We start from the raw sequence: 17,733 nt of genomic DNA on the forward strand, positions 1-17,733 counted from the left end.
AAAGTTACCTACTGCAGCTTTAAGAGAAAAGTATTTGCTAAAAACTTTAACTGCTATTTAAGAGAGCTCTTAGTGGTACAATAAAATGTTTTGTGAATATGGGCGCCGGGGAATAACTTAAAAGTAGAAAGCGATCTGAGAGTTGTTAAAATCCCATAAAAAGAAAAATGAAAGAAAAAATAACTGGACTGCTAAGACAACCACAACCTAAAAGGAAGTCTGATATGAGGCAGCATATGTAGACAATGTTTAATATATATGTAAATAATGTTTTTTAGTCCAATATAAATTCAAATTTAATTTTATGTTTACATGGTTTCCAGGTTAAAGACATGTAGACTTTATTTTTTAATTAACAACCAATTCTATATATATATATATATATATATATATATATATATATATATATATATATATATATCCACAGGTGTCACTGTTAAACAGTGTTTTTATATAAAAATGAGTGATTTACACACTGTTTGATCTCCTTATTTTATAAAGTTTTTTCTGAATATTTTTGAGGAGGCACTGCCTGCTCAAAGAAAATGTCCTGATGTGTACATTCTGAATGATGGTGGAGGACAGATTGCCTTTCATGGTTAAAGGAGTAGAATGGAAAATCAATTTTACTTTTAGATTGAAAGTCTGGCTGAGAAGCTGAAAGACATGTATGGGAGTCAGTAAGATGGTGTACATCCCTTTCATCAAGAAAGCCTGTCTTGTACCTCGGTCAGTCTTTACAGCATGTAATTCAATTTAAAATCAGATGAGCCTTCAAGTAAGCTGACTTGTGTATGAAATCTGCCATGTTTACTGTCGGCAACCAGACAAATATTCTGAATGTGATCTTTCGGGTGGTTGCTCATTCAGAGGCAGAAACCGCCATGATTGATGAGTCTCAGCAACAATGATCTGCTTTCAAAGTCTCTGATCCTTGGACACACGGGGCACTGACGCTGAACAGAGGATATGCACATAAGCAAAGGAACCACCCACATATGTCTCCTCTTCTGTAGTCCACATTAATCACACAGTTATTAGTGTCAGCTTTAATTTTATCAGTTTGACTCCTGTGCATTTATGCAGACCTTCGTGCAGAGCATTAAGATGTCTATACAGTGCATTTTCTGATTATTATGCATGCATTTCAGTACATTTTAGGAATGCACATTTTTTGGAATGGAAACATTTTTGTCTCATGGTAGTTGTCTTATCATTAATTATGGGCCCTTTTGGCAATGCAGACCTTTAGAGAATGCACTCCCTTATAACACACTTAGTGTTCAACAAAGAATATTGTATCTGAGCATCATTGAAGAATTCTGTCATTTTTGCCATTTTTCTAAACATCATGCCTGTTTTCACTACATCATGCATTGTTTAAAATAGATTCACTTTACATTTACTCACCCTCATGTTGATCCAAACCTTTATAGACTTCTTTGAAGATATTTAGAGAAATTGTCCAGTCAGTGCATGCCATTGGTTTTGGTTACCAACTGTTAGATTTTGCTGTATCTGGCTGAGCAGTAGTTTGGGTGGCTCGCCAATGTACTAGATTTCTCTAATACATAAAATAAGTAAGCTTGATCAAAGTTCTTGTGGGGAGAAGAATTTATTGAAGGTAGCAGTGTAGCAGTTCTTCAGCAGTGATGTTAGCATGTCATCCTTCATACAATCTTAACCCAAGGTACTGTCTGTGAGACCAGACCTTTATACCTGTTAACAAATGTGCTAGAAACAATACAATAACACCCCATGGAGAGACAATGATAGTGTAACCTTTTGGTGACTTGAAAGGATCTCTCCCATGGAGAGCCCATTCAATGACTTGATGTTGACCTAAGAGGCTGATTATATGGGCCAGTTGTTTCACACTATTGTGAACAAAGTACAGTTGCCTACAGTTGATTCCAAATACATCCAACCAAAGTTAATTAAAAACAAATAATCTTTCAATCCCCCCTTTGATCATTTTTGATCACACATAATAGAAAGAACATACAAAACAGTTATAATTTTAGTAGTCATGTACACATGCTGTATACAGGTTCCTTCTTGCAATACTTTTCAGTAATCATGAATACAGAATGCTGCATACAGGCTCCCTTACTTAAGATGACAGAATAAGAGTTCATGGTGAGGTTTGCATTATCTTTAATGCCTAAGTTCATTTTTTTATTTTAATGTTGCGATCTTGTGGAAGTGACGAATGTTGTTGTGTTCTGTGGATGTTAAGGCATGTTTATCTAGGTGGCCAGTGCAGTTTGGTCCAAGCGTTGGATATCTTTGCTCATCCTCTGAAACGCTGGGACACCTACAATCACACCAGAGAAAAGGGAAACAAATCTTTCCAAAGAAATAGTTTAAACAAAATATGCCTAATTACCAATATAACTGTCCCTATTTAATGTTGGCAGGACACTACAGTGTTTATCAGTGGTGAAATGTTCATGTCTTCGTCCTCAGGCGACAAGCTAGAGCCTAAAAACTCTAGTCCCACCATATTTGGACTCTGAAAAACACTACTGCCATCTATCCCTCATCTCTAGGCAAATTCACATCAATCCACTCATTGTTGCCCTGTGCCTTAACTGCTGTGTCAGTTACTAAAAGATCCTCAATTGGTCTTTCCCATCTGTATTCTTGTTGCGACACATCAGTTTTTTTAATCTTTACCCATTTGTTGGGCACTAAACCATGGCTCCCTTTTGGAGGTGCCAAAACTTGATTCTTGGCATTGTGTACTGCCAGACTGAGTCTTTCATCAGTTTGGACAAGGCTGTCAGATGTTAGATTTTCAGTGGACATGGGCCGGCCTGTGACATGTTCAAAAGGGCATAGTCCATTTTCCTTGTGGTTTTCCTTAAGGCATCGGTTGTCATCATGTTTTTTTACATCTTCCATTAACAATGATGATTGTTTCCTGGCCAATTCAATTTGAATCTGTTTACTATGTAGAACAGTTTGTGAGTTTTGCTGAAGTTGTCTTAATGCCGCTGCATGTTTACCTCTCTCCTTTACGGCTTGTTTAGCAGCACTGTCTACTAGGACATCCTCTGTGGCTTCAGTTGTTGAGGTTTCATGGAGTCCATCAGCTTTTGGATAAGATGTCACTAGCTGGTGCTGCAGAGAGAGGTTCTTCAGTTTCCCTGTGGCTCCACAGCATTTAGCAGAGTCTGTTTTTGTTTGGCTGTCAACTGCTGAAACCTCTTCAACAGGTGGTCGTCATCACTTTGTCTCAAACTCAGCTTACAATCACGAATCCAGTGTCCTTCCTCGTTGCAATGTCTAAATCTTTCCTGAGTTTTCTCTCTTGAGTGTCTCTGATATTCACTTTTTTCGTATCCCATTGTCCTGTTGTTGTATGACAAGGTTTTGGATTGTAAAACTCTGAGATCGACTTCCTGTGTTCTTTCAATCTTTGCTGACCATTCTACAATCTGCATAAATGTTGTTCCAGTGCTGTCCCAGTCATCATACCTGATTTTAAGAGTTTTAGAAACCTCAGGTTTCAGTCCATTCACAAATATGGTTTTAAAAGGGATGCTAGTGTCTTCACAGAGTTCTTCAATGTTGTTGTTCAAACCAGCATGTTCCATCCAAGTTTGTCTGAAGCGTTCTTCAAATTCTGCAACACTTTCTCCTGTCTTCTGCACACAAGAGGTAATTTTAGCCCAATTAACCTCTGCAGGTTTCAGTTCAAATAAGAAGGTTTGAACCGCTTCCCATCCAGCTTCAATGTTTTCTTGAGATTCACCAATCCTTCTTTCAACACTTTCTGTAAGTCGTTGTTGGTCATTGTCTCTTAAGTTCACATTAACAATCATCACACTGTCCAATGGATGTAAATTGTAGATTTTCTGCAAGCGTTGAAGAAATTGCCATACTTTCCGTGGTTGCTTGTACACATCTGGCAATTCTTTTGACCATTTGTCAACTTGCTCTGGAGTAGCTGGCTGGTATGTTCTGTATGGAACATATTTCTTTATTACCTTTTTTACTGTGCGAGTTCGTCGTTCACCATCTTCCTCATACTCCTCTTCATTTTCAGTTTCAGTTCTTCTGTTCTTAATAATTACAGGAGCAAGTCTAACCTTCAGTTTGTCCTTTGTAATTTCAGTATGTGTGTTGATATCTGCATCACTGTTATCAGAGCTGCTTGAAGCTTTTGATTCCAGTCGTTTGGAGAGCAAAGTTAACAACTTGTCATTCTGATGTAACAGTCTTTCTTTGTCCTTCTTTACAGTCTGTAATTGTTCAGCCAGTGCTCGAACCTTTGCTTTCTCTGCTTTTTTCTCATGTTGTAATTTGTCAGTTTCACATCTCTGTAGATGCTGTCGAATTTGTTTGAGCAAAATTACAGACAAGCCATCTCTGTTGGTGTATGTCCTTAAGCGCTGCATCTTTCCATAAGCCCTTTTAATGTCCGGCAAAGCCCATAGTCCACTCTCTGAGTACTTGATGCTGTACTTCTGGCAGATGTCATCATGGCACTTCCTCAGTCCCAGCCTTTTGTCCAGATATGCATTCAGATTCTCCAACATCTGATCAATGGTAACATTTGGAGGTTCTGTTCCATGTCTTTCTGTTGTTGGCCTCAATGCATGACTATTGCCTTTGTTTTGTGCAGACTCAGCCATGGCGAATACAGGAAAAGTGCCCTCAGAGGTGTGAAAACAGAACAAAAGGTGTTAGAACTGTTAAAGGTACTTATTCAGATTTAAATTCACAGCAGTCTGTTAGACTGACCATTTTCAGTTACACAGACAAATCATTAGTTTAAAAGCTCAGCTTAGTTTTCAATCTTCCATTTAAAACAAAACATTTACATTCAGGCTAATTTTCCTTGTTTAATGTCTGAATTGAGTTCTAGCTCAGAAGGCTGAATGCCTTTTTCAAATTTGTCCCTTAGACAATTTACATTATATTTTTTTCTCTGTATTTTTATGGAAGGCAAACAAACTTATAGTTTCATGGTTTTATGCCATCATCTTCTAATTCGGTTTGAACATTAATTTAAATCTACATTAGTGGCTACTGAATTAGCACCCAGTCAAGAATTCCCAATTCTTGCAGCAACATCAGTCCCAATTCTATCTATGACTCCTACAGTCTCTGGAGAAATGGACTAAATTGTTTTTTTACACAATTCCTACAAACAAAAAGAGAACGGACTAAGCCTCTGCTTGTACAATCTCTTTATGAACAGACTAAATTGTTTCCTAAACAATTCCTACAGACATAAAGAGAAAGGACCAAGCTTATGCTTCTACAATCTCTTGATTACTGGACTAAACTGTTTCTTAAACAATTCCTACAGATACAAACAGAAAGTACCAAGCCCTTGCTTCTACAGTCTCTTGATTACTGGTCTAAATTGTTTCTTTCACACAATTCCTACAGACAAAAAGAGAACGGACCAAGCCTCTGCTTCTACAATCTCTTTATGAACGGACTAAATTGTTTCCTAAACAATTCCTACAGACTCCAGAGAACAGGATTAAGCCTATAATTACACATCTATGGCTCCTACAGTCTCACGAGAACGGACTAAACCTCTTTCTTGAATGATTCTTATAGACTCAAGAGGACTGGACCAAGCTATAAACACTTTTTCTATAGCTCCTACAGTCTCATGAGAATTAACTAAATCATTTAAAAGGTTCCTACAGACTCAAGAGAAAGGCCTAAGCCAAACATTTCTTAAACAGTGCTACACTGGTTATTATGGTTACACTACACACATCAAATGATCTGCTTACTTATGAAAAAGTGTTCTTTTAAGTTCTTTTAGAGAGCTGATAGTTTCACTCACCAAATTAGAATCTTTGAGAAAGGATCAAGTTGATTCAAATAACTTATGTCCACAGATGCGGTCTGTTGATCTTCAACACAAAAACTGTAGAATTTCCAAAACTCTTTTGTTCACTTCTTGTTGCAATTGGTGAGTTCTCTTCTTGTCAGTCTCTCCTGGCTGGCTCCGCCAAATTGTTAGATTTTGCTGTATCTGGCTGAGCAGTAGTTTGGGTGGCTCGCCAATGTACTAGATTTCTCTAATACATAAAATAAGTAAGCTTGATCAAAGTTCTTGTGGGGAGAAGAATTTATTGAAGGTAGCAGTGTAGCAGTTCTTCAGCAGTGATGTTAGCATGTCATCCTTCATACAATCTTAACCCAAGGTACTGTCTGTGAGACCAGACCTTTATACCTGTTAACAAATGTGCTAGAAACAATACAATAACACCCCATGGAGAGACAATGATAGTGTAACCTTTTGGTGACTTGAAAGGATCTCTCCCATGGAGAGCCCATTCAATGACTTGATGTTGACCTAAGAGGCTGATTATATGGGCCAGTTGTTTCACACTATTGTGAACAAAGTACAGTTGCCTACAGTTGATTCCAAATACATCCAACCAAAGTTAATTAAAAACAAATAATCTTTCACAACATTCCACATTCAAAATATCCTCTTTCATGTGAGGATGAATGACATGAAGGTGAATAAATAATGAAAATATTTTTGGTTAAATTATCCTTTGATAGCATTCGGCTGACTACAATGTCTGGCTAAGGCTAATTTCATAGCTAGTTTTACACATTACAAAAAAAAAAAAAAAAAATTCAGTTATTCCTTACAGTAATATTATTTATGCAGGATTTTCATATTTTAAGATAATAAAACAAAGCAAAAATTAAACCCATTTATATAAAAGGCATTTAAAAAGTACAATGAAGACAGTGAAGCCTACATATGATTAAAACAGAAAGATTAAAATCTGTTTTAATAAAATCAACCCATGGGACATAAAAGTGTCTGTATTTGAAGAAGCTACCAACTACAGGATCTAAACAAAGCTGGGTCAAGATTTAGACTAGTAGTAATTCCTTGAGGTAGCCTATATACAGCAATAAGAGTCCTCACAGACAGGCTTCCTAGTGCTCCTTAGCTGTTCAGTGAATTGTTTCCTTCTTAAATGGCTAAAAAAGGTGATCCATTAAGCTTTTGAAGTGAAAAGGGGGTCTTTCCCTCCTCTAGACCAATCCATTCATGTTTTATTAATGTCATATGCTCTTGGGTATGGAATCTTTTTTAAAACAATTCACCAGGTCATCCTGTTCGTTGTCACAAATCAAATTAGTCCAGCGAGCGATTAATCTTCCTGTCGAACCGACTCTGAAAGAGCCCTGACACCTTATTCATTTTCTTAATTAGATCTCTTATTAGGTGTCGCAGTCGTCCACGTTAATTACAGCTTTCTTTGACTCTTGCACTTTCGAGTTGGCTATGCAAACTATTTGTAGAAAGTAGAGGCAAGAAGGTAAGGTGATTAGAACCAATGAATTGGATTAATGTTTGAAAGCACAGGGTGGAGGTGAGATGTGTGTGTGGTGAGATGTGACCATTCTGGACATTGTGTGGATTGCTATTGAACTTCATGCTGAACAAACATTAAAATGTAAATATGTGGACACAAACACTGTTATTAAGCACTATCACACAAAAAGAGCGCTGTAAAATATTTGGGAGAAAGATACCATACTAAATTGAATGCTGATGAAGATGAAGACGTGAGGGATAGACTTACAGCAGGGGTATCAAACTCAATTCCTGGAGGACTGGAGCCCTGCTCAGTTTTATTCTAACCCTGCTCCAACACACAACATGTAGTTTTCAAATAATCCTGAAGGATTTGATCAGTTGGATCAGGTGTGTTTAACTAGGGTTGAATCTAAACTCTACAGGGCTCTGTAGGAAATTGAGTTTGACTACACTGACTTACAGTAGCCTATTTACAAAAGCACGTATATATAAAGGTCCTAATAAATCACCTAAATTTGTTTTATGAAAAGTGAAAGTCAGCATAATAATGGATCACCCTGAACGCCCTGTTGCCTACTTCAATCCCTCAGAGGCTCATTTTCATTCATTCCAAAAAGAAAATGGTGCTACCCTGACTAAGCTCTATTAATATTGACTAATTCAGAATTTAGATACAAATTTGCCAGTTACCTTGACTGTTTCTGCTTTGCAGAGGAAAGCCTCAGCAGGTGGTGTTCCGTTCTTGAATTAGCGTTTTCTGATCACTTGAATTAATGAGTCAGATTCACTCATAAGGACAATAACGTGTCGCCACTGCAGTATCGAGGTAACCTTGAGAAAGAGTCATTGAAAAACACCCGCCACTTATTCATAGACTGACAGTCTGCCCGAAATTCAAAGACACAGACAAGCTGAGTGATATGAACAGTGAGAATCCCTGTGCTTTTATCAAAACAAACTTTTGACCCTGATCTATTTCTCCACAGCTTGAGAGAGTCCTTCAAACCAGTTCATTGTGAATCTGAAGCTAAATTTAGAAACACAATGTGTTATTTATTTATGATTAAAGGAACATCCTTGATCCAGCAATCGCCCCAGATGAGTGAACCTTTCCTTGTGTCACATTAACGTGTTACTGAAAGACATGACATGAAAGACATTTCTACAGAACATTTAGAACATTAATAACATCTGCAGTCACAAAATAATGAAAATAAACATGGATAAAAAAAATACAGCTCACTAAAGGAAACACAGCATTTACTGTAAATGGGTCAGTCAGTGCGGTTTGACGAGAAGAGCATGGTTTTGGACGTTCATTACTTGACACATACAGAAATCTGCTGATTCATATTCAGCATATAGTTTGTATTAAAAATGACACGCTTGAAGGGCTTGGCCCCTTTGTTTGCTGTGCACCTGCTACAGATATCGGCATGCACAGCACTATTATTGTCCACTGAGAGTGTCCACCTGCAAGAAGCTGTATTCATTTTCTATTTATGAATCAGTACAGTTATATGTACATGTATATCTAAATAGCACTGCACATTTTCTAAATACTTAAAAATCATATTTTAATCATATTGTTTTGTAGGCTATTCTCAAATGTAACATTTCGCTTCTGGATGTTGATTAAATATTCCTCATTAATTCCTGATTTGGAAAAAGACAGCAAAAATCAATGTTCAGGCAAAATAAACAAGTATATGAATAAATAAATAAACAAGAGAATTAGCCGAGAAAGAGTTTTTGTATGTGTATTAAACCCACCAAGGGCAACTGAAACAGTTTATTTATTTATTTATTTTTTTGCATCAAGAAGATCCAATGAAGATTGTAGGCAGTGGATGAGAATAAATATTGTGATGAAAAAGGCTCTACCGCCAGTGAGGCTTGTCTTTTGATCAAAAAGACTTCAATAAAGCCTGCAAAAACTTATTTAACTTGTCAAAACAATATGCAGCCTATTAATAAAAAAAAAAAAAAAGTAATTGTTACAAATGTGTGTCATTTGGGAACGTCAACAATCGGGTTTGTAAACAATGATAGAATTTAAGTTTTGGGTCAACTATTCCTTTAATTCAATTATGCTTATTCCAAATATGACTGTTTTTGAATTAAGGTACAGTATATGAAAATGCTGGTTGCATTTACTTTTCAGAGTATTGTCAATAGGATTCATTATTTCAGTCATTGTAGTCATTGCCTGTATTGCTGTACAATAACTTTCCAAATCAAATAATCATATAATAGGTGGTTAGAAATAAATGTAACCCAAGAGCAAAAGCCTCTTCTAAGAACTTGATGGAAGTTTCCTCAGCAAAACAACAAAGAATTGGGCAACGGTAAATGCATTCAGTTATCTATGCAAAGCAATTCTTGCTCTAAAAAGAAGCAGGGCTCTCTTCACAGCAAGACACCAGCATTCTTACTCAGAAAAACCAGATGCATGCAAGAGAATTGAGAGCTCTTGGTTAAGCATCCATCCCAAAGCACCTTTTACGACCCATCCACATCAAAACCCCAAATACACAACGAAAAAATCCCTTGATTCCCATTTACATACTTTCCCCCCCAAAATAATCTCACAGTTCTGTCTCAGCGGCAACATCTTTTTCTCATGAAAGTTCTGCTGTTCCTATAACGCATTACATGCACACTGAGGCTTTGAGCTGCTCTGCATCCTTTTAGTTTGAAAAACAATAACAAAATGTGGGAACGCCTCATTGAAGAAGAGAAAACACAGCTTTTTGTTTGTAATTTCCTGCTTAGCATTCTGGGAAAACTGCTGGGAGATCGATGTAGCTGTCAATCTCTAGCCCTCTGTGACTTCGCTGATAGAAAAAAAATGACTTGAAACAAAAAAGCAGTGATTTATATATATATATATATATATATATATATATATATATATATATATATATATATATATATATATATATATATTTAATGATTAATAATATGGTGCTAGTTGAGGAGAGGAAGCAAACCTAAAGAAATGTGATTGTAAGGAAGATTTATAATGTAAGTCAGATGGGAATATTCTTGATTTGGAACTGAAAATTTGTATTCTATATCCTATATAAATCAAAGACCCAGTTATGCCTTTATATACGGACTGCAGACATTGCCTTGCATTGCCATGCACACCTTGCTGTAACATTTAGTGTTTTCCTGTTTAACAGGCTTCACTAGATTCACATATTTACTGTGATTACAAGTACCTCAAAGTTTTTTCACCCTGTATATATTCACAAATCGGACTTTAGAATTTCTGTGTAATGTTTCATCGTTTTAGACGCATGTTCAAGTTCTTCTATTGGAGGCCAGCTTTCCTCTTTGAGAGGAAATCGTTGCAAGACATGAGTCATCCACCGTTCTCCAATCTGATTTCAAACAGTCATTCTGGTGATGATTTTTCAGTGACTCTTTCTGCAGGTTACATTGTTATGCCAGTAGGTGGAAGCTACTGCTTCATTCAGAAACAACACTTACTGTGTGTTGATTGGAGACGTGCAACTGTCCAGCTGTGGCTTTGTTTTTGGAACTGTTTTGATTTCTGTAATTATTTTGGCAGTCCCAAAAATAGGCAAGTAAATGGCAATGCTGTTCCTAAAATGTCTACAAAGTTACTCTTTGCAGTTTAACTAATAACTCAAAATATCACAAATAAGTTATCAGTATGAAAAACTAACAATTAATTGTTTACTTTGAGACTTCTAGAAATCTGTTTAAAACATCAATGTTACCCATATCCAGGGATGACATTAAATGTTAGCAGAAGCAATGTGTGTAATCAAATGGATAAAACATGCTATCGACAGTGAACAACATTTCTAACAGAGACATAAAAGTAGACAGTGTATGGAAAACCATTTTAATATTGACTTGATTCTGATAAGGCTGCATGTTTATATACCAGAGCTACTGTAGTTGCATGTCTACTGATGCCAGTAAAGAGAAATGAAGCCCACCTTTTTGTCAACCCTTCGAAACTTTATTACACAGAAAACAAATCTCTTGAAAATGAGATCCTCTCTTCCCTACAACACTGACCCTATCAAACTAGGGCTTCATTTTTCTGAACTGAGTCAGGTTTCTGTCCAGTGACACAGATCCAGTATTTGTTTATCATGGTTATCACCTTTAACAAATTGAATGACTTGTATTCATGAAACTTACACAAGCATGATGAAGCCTATCTATTCTCAGAACAGCACAGAACAAACTTAATCATGGTCTGAACTGGCTATAGGTAAATATCAATGGTAATCTGAGTTCCAGTAGGTGTTTGTTACCTTTTTTTGTTGGGCTGACAGACTGATATCCCTGCAAAATTACTAAGAATGAGTTGGGTCCACCTACAGAGGCAAATAATTACATTGTTTGCTGTATTGAAGTGTCTGATTCAGAATTATGCGTATCAGATAACAAAACAAAAGCACCAGCAAATTCTGTGCATGGCACATATTTTATGACATATTTTAATGGGACAGTACGGCACCAAGTGTAGTTGACTACTCCACACATCTGCTCTACGCCAATATTTGCTCATTACATGTTGAATTACTTTTGCTGTGATCAGAAGAAAATGTCATTTGCCACCTGATTTTCACCAGTGGTAGTATCATTAGAGTAGTAGTACAGTTTTGTGAATAAAACGCAATCTAAAGCCTAATTTGCATGGAAACTTGTTTGAAATGAATGGCAATGACTTAAATACTTAAAGCTCAGGAATATTTAAACACTAAAAAAATAGGTTTGCGTTGAAATATTGTGGACAAAAATGTTGCAACTGTTTAGTGCATTTTCCTCTTTTTTTTCAGAATGGATTCACTTTGTAACAATGGAACGAATTCTCATTCAAGCTAAATATGCCGGGTTTCCATTACATCATGAGAATATGCATTTTCACAGACAGCCTTAAATTAGGGATTAATTGTACGTCATGTTCAAGGAACCAAAACTATGAATACAGTCTTAGTTGAAACCCACTGAACAGGTTTTAGGGCACGATAGATCTTCATATGATGTCTTTTAATATGTATCTATATGTATATATATACAGAAATATATACAGTTACTTTCAATACAAAGCTCCCACAAAATACATTGAGCATGCTGACAAATGAAAAGATATGTGGCCCAGGTAGACATTGAGGTGACCTTTGACCTGGGGGAATTCCAAACGGACAGCATGTGGGACACTAGCGGTGAGCAGAAAACTCAGAAGTGAAGGGAAATAGCAGGACTTCACGAGCTCCTAGTCTGTTACCAATGCCAGCGTGGACGTGGAACGACAAACTGATGGGGGATGGAAAAAAAAAATCTATTGATTTCCACCTAATTTTCACAGACCAGTGCTTATCCGCCATGATCCTTCATACAGTCATTCACAGCTTATATCAGGATTGTCCAGTTTACCAAGGGAGGTAACGTCTTCAAATAGGCTCCGATAAGCTGTAGGAGTTTAGAACCAGAGGACGGTGGTCAGGAGAAATGCAGAAAATCAAGAGAATTTGGACAAGGTCGAGTCTGCAGTGTTGGGCTCATTGATCAAAAACACAGATTAGCCTGCTTTATTTCTATTTGTCATATTCCTTGGCACTGAATGAGCAAATCTCATCTATATCCCCAAGAATGTCAGTCACAGGTAATCCAGTCAAACACCCCTTCGAACGAATGGTTTCGTCCATTCTGACAGAAATAATCCACATTCACTGCCTGTGAAGGAGCTCTTTGTTAGGTCCGGGGATGAATCTGAAAACAGACAGAAAGGGAGAGAAAACACACATGCATGCTTAGAACCAAGGGTTAAATACTTGTGAAGAACGATTCCTAAATTTGATACTTTCAAATCAGCAAAGAAATCTCCTTGGAGTTGTGGAGTTATTAATAAACTTTATTTCCAGACCCAGAGGGATCCATAGTACAATACAAAAACACATACATAGAGAGAAAAAAAAAAAAAAAAATTGTTATTACCTTGTTATTGTTTGTTTATAGATTATTATAATTTGTGTACTATAACCCATGTAGTATAATGGTAATGGAGCGACTGGCCCAGTGTGAGTCAATGTATGTGTTCCGTTGCACATCTGCCATCTTCAATCTCTGTATGTTCCCTGTTTACACTGCTCACAAAAGAGCTCAGTAGCATTGCCAAGAGGGAAATAAGATTATTTTCTTCCTCTCTGTTTCTCTACCGCTCGTTTTCTCCTTCTGTGACTTCAGGGAGCACTATTTAGTCTGTCTGGTGAGTGTGACTTGCTCTCAGTGCTACATTGTGCTTCGTCAGAGCGTTATTAACGATCTGTCTTCTCCCTCCTCAGACTGGAGGAAACGAACGATAACAGCCACAGTCAGTAACAATTAGCCAATCTTATGTCAGTGCAAATCGTATTTTGATGCGCTTCCAGAAAGCTTGTCACTGAACGGACATATAGCAGTCCTCACATAAATGTTTAATATCAATCTCAAATACGGCAGATAAATTATGACACCACTGCTGAGTTGTCACGCCACCCATCTATCAGATAGATAGATAGATAGATATGCCTGTCTTTCGATGTATCTCTCTGTCTGTCTAAAGAAGTATTTTACTGGCATTATTGTTTCACATACAATATTTCCAAAATTGCCCAATCATTCATCCATCAATCAATCTATCCCACTCAGAGCTAGGTGGCATTTTTATAATAAAGTTGTGATGTCAGTAGTGCAATGAAGCTAATTAAATGCTCAAGCCTTTGGCTTCGCCCTCAGCGCATAATGCATATGCTGACATTTCCCCATCTAGATGTGAAGGAAGGCAGCCAGGTGTGGGCTACAGATTGAGAGAGAGACATAGACAGAGACAGAGAGAGTGACTGGGGACAGAAATTAGAAGCACCCCTTGGGGCCCCCTATAACCCAACAGAGAGACAGCTATCATGCGGCAGAGTTACGCTCCACGTGCTCCCATCATCCTGGGCAAGGCACGGCAGAGGAGGAGGAGCTGTCAATCATAACGGATCCCCCCTGGAAAGGGACCAGTTCATGCCAATCAAAAATAGGTATCCAGCCAATGGCTGACATCAGTAAAATAATGCAGCTCTGTGGCATTGGACCAATACTAACATGAGACAAAGGGAAAACAGCAGCTTCTTTGAAAAAAGATGCAAAAATATCTTTGTTTTGCTGGACTTAAATGCTTATTTTATATACATGTTAACATTAGCCGACAGTTCTGTGACAGATTAGTATTATTTTTTTTTTTTTTTGCTAACTGTTTAGTTTGCCATTACCCCAAATGTCCCTGGTCTTTCCTCTCCAAATAAGAGCTTTTGCATGCTTCCAACCCCCACATACTACGTAAGAAGCAGTATAGTGACCCTGATGCATACTTCAGCTGCCTGCTAGTATGTATGGATCTGTCTCTCCCAGTAAGGTTTGTTATATTGGACTCTATGCAAACGCTGCCATATTTCCTCCTTCTCTGCTCAGGTGTCATATACTGTCTGCTACTGCTTCTGTTGACTGTCTGGATCCAGGGTTAAAAGCACATCCCAAAGACATTTGTTGTACACCATTTGCATTTCAATTCTCAAATGATTTCTCAATTTTGTTGTGTTCCATGCACTAAAATGTAATCTGGTTAAGACTATGCAGCTGTTGAATGTGACGTAGCACACAGCAAGACTCCAGACAGCATGGATGTGTTAAAATTAATTTAATGTGACATTGACAGCTGAAAGAGGTACAGATACAATCACGCCTCTGGGTTTAACAGGACTCCTGGGACAAACTGACTTAATCATCATGTGATTTAATCTTAACCCTCTGGAGTCTAAGGGTATTTTTGGGTATTTTTGGTATTTTATTATTTTATAAGTGCACAAAGGTTTTTTGTTATTATGTCTGTATCCAAAAAAAACTAGACCCTTTACAGATTCGATAGATGTATTGCTCTTATCTGTACGATTAAAACTGAGAGTGTAATTTAAGTTCTTTTCAGGGTTATCAGGTGAAAATGACTCAAAACGCATATATGCGTTAATCGACTCGAAAGGGTTAAACCATCACTTGGCAGATTACTTTTGCTCTGAAAATCCACATAGATGGGATTCTTTAAACAGCATAGATAGATATATTGTAAAAAAGCCTGTTGTTAAGAACGTGTTTCAAACAGAGGAAACAGCAAGCCACTACTTTTTCTGAGAACTAAACATGCTGTTTCCTTGTAAAAGTGTTTCTTTGTAGAACATGCAGGAAAAGTTTCTGGACAAATTGGCTGGATTTGAGGACTCACACTCTTTACTCCTTACTTATCTCATTAAAGTGTAGCTCAAGGACATTTTTGTACATGGACACAGAAACTGAAATGTACAATAATAACATATTGACAGCATCTAAATTGTATGCATGTCACATATAAACAACCTTCGAGATATATAAATAGTTTCCGAACCTTTTTAGCTTAATCTAAAATTGAATTAATGGAATTATTAGGTTGATCAAATTGTATTTCACTGATGAGATTTATGAAATATGTTTAATCCCATCACATTTAATATATTTAATGCATTTATCTCAACAAAGTACTTCAACAAAGAATGACAAAAGCACCATATAATAACAGACGTAATACATTAAAGTCACCATGAACCATATGATAGATTTGTGTGAGAAAAAGACCACAATTTAACTCTTAGACCACTGGCCCCCCATTAATCACTGAAACCTTCAAGCGTTACAATGTTTGATCTTGCATGTCTTTTAACTAGTTGCTTGATGAAAAATAAGACTCAAAAATATCAATATAATAGTAAGTTAAATTGTAACTAAAATGCATGTCATTGTACATTTTTTTACACAGTAGAAAAGTGGTTAATTGTGGGGTTATGGGCTCAGAAATGTCTACAACTGTAAAAAATGTAACTATACAGATATATCTTTAATATAAATATAATATAAAGGAATCATATATTTATGTTTCTAAATCTTTGCATAAGTAAATAGATTATTAGATACCATCAATATGTCCATGTTATACATTTCAACATCATCTAAATGTATTTCTAGATACCTATGAATACTAATAAGATTAGGATTCTTATCCACCGAACTTGTCCTGGCCTCTGACGTTCGAGACCAGCTGGATTTAGAGGCCAGTCCCGAGGTGATTTATCCAGCCTGGAGAAAATGGCTCACAGCTGTGCAATAGCTACAGGTTGAGTCCATCTCTCTTCTCAAATGAAGATACATAAACTGGGGGAAGATGTAAACATTGTCTTTTTGTTTACACAGTGATTTTGGTTGTATTTTAAGCAACTGAAAGATATGGCCATTAGGAACAGGTAAAAGTAGGTCTATGCAGGGCGAGGGTGAGGGCGTCTCTCAGCCTCTCTCACTGAGTGCCTTCCTCAAAAGAGGCCTGCCTTGTCTGGAGCTACAGGCAAGGAGGGGTCCCTCTCTGTAAGACATAAAGAAAAAAAGAGAAAAAAGGGTGTCAGGCACACGCTTTGGCTTTTTCTTACTCACATGCCAATTTGAAAAAAAAAAACGAGAATGGACGCCACATCAGCGTTTGTGAGTAAACAAGCTATAGTGTGTAAGCATGAGTGCTTAAAGTAGTTTTCAGAGCAAAAAATTAAATAAAATCCTGCAAGTGATGGTTTAAGCATTTGGCTTTCTTTAAGTTTGCCCTGATCATATACAAACATCCCTAGATTGCCTTAAAAAGACTGGGAGGCAATGTGGGGTCAGGATGGGGGATGAAGGGTACCGAGCCAGCAAGATGGTATCTATTTGAGTCCAGCGTTGGCTTTTTATAAACACTTTTGACCAACTCTCCAGTGGAGCAGATCAGACACTCCAGGCTAGGAGGTCACACATTACTCAAACAGGATGTGCACACCTACACACACTTAAACAAATAAACCCTGCACACCTCAAGAAAATGTGATAATGTCTGTGAACCCACAAACATACATTGTAATCAAATCCTCACCATGCCTAGGAGCTACAAAATGGGAGACAATGGAAGCAAACGGCAAGGCAAAATAATGATTTCTGCATTATGCACTTATTACTGACTACACGGTCACGCTTGAGCCCTTTTTGCCGTGTGTGTGTGTGTTTGCACGCTTATTAATTTGAGTCTGTCCCTGGGTGTGTGTGACTGTCTGTTTGCATGCACGCAATTATGCTGCATTAGGACAATGGCACAGTATGTTTTGGAGAGTGTGACTGCACACAACAAAGATGGTTTGCTTGTGCATCTGTTACTTCATCGGTTTGTATTCGGTAATTACTGCACCGACTGCCACGCTTATAAATTACGCTGACGGGGGGATAGACACTGGAGGAGGAATATATTTGTGGCTTTTTAGTCATCCGCAGCATATACACATGCTCAAAAA

At 37.3% G+C, this 17,733-nt stretch overlaps 2 protein-coding genes across 6 annotated transcripts in view; both read right to left on the bottom strand.

The window, feature by feature from the left end:
• Nucleotides 1-2,996: 2,996 nt before the first annotated feature.
• On the bottom strand, nt 2,997-6,448 carry LOC128022428 (uncharacterized). Its single transcript, XM_052610012.1, has one exon. It carries the CDS (start codon nt 4,641-4,643, stop codon nt 3,144-3,146), a length of 1,500 nt encoding a protein of 499 aa, XP_052465972.1. The 5' UTR covers nt 4,644-6,448; the 3' UTR covers nt 2,997-3,143.
• A 4,745-nt stretch (nt 6,449-11,193) lies between these two features.
• Nucleotides 11,194-17,733, bottom strand: part of LOC128022430 (chemokine-like protein TAFA-1) — a 167,275-nt gene continuing 160,735 nt past the window's right edge. For 3 of the 5 annotated variants that reach the window (XR_008185916.1, XR_008185915.1, XM_052610016.1), the window contains one exon: nt 11,194-13,090. Coding sequence is in view for 1 of the 5 variants with exons in the window: in XM_052610016.1 (XP_052465976.1) it covers nt 13,073-13,090 (18 nt within the window). In the remaining 4 variants the exon portion in view is untranslated. Of the gene's footprint in view, nt 13,091-14,869; nt 15,150-15,388; nt 16,785-17,733 lie in introns of those variants that run through there. The other 2 variants (XR_008185917.1, XR_008185914.1) reach the window with 1 other exon arrangement.

The sequence above is a fragment of the Carassius gibelio genome, chromosome A11, assembly GCF_023724105.1.
Source record: "Carassius gibelio isolate Cgi1373 ecotype wild population from Czech Republic chromosome A11, carGib1.2-hapl.c, whole genome shotgun sequence".
Lineage (NCBI taxonomy): Eukaryota > Metazoa > Chordata > Actinopteri > Cypriniformes > Cyprinidae > Carassius > Carassius gibelio.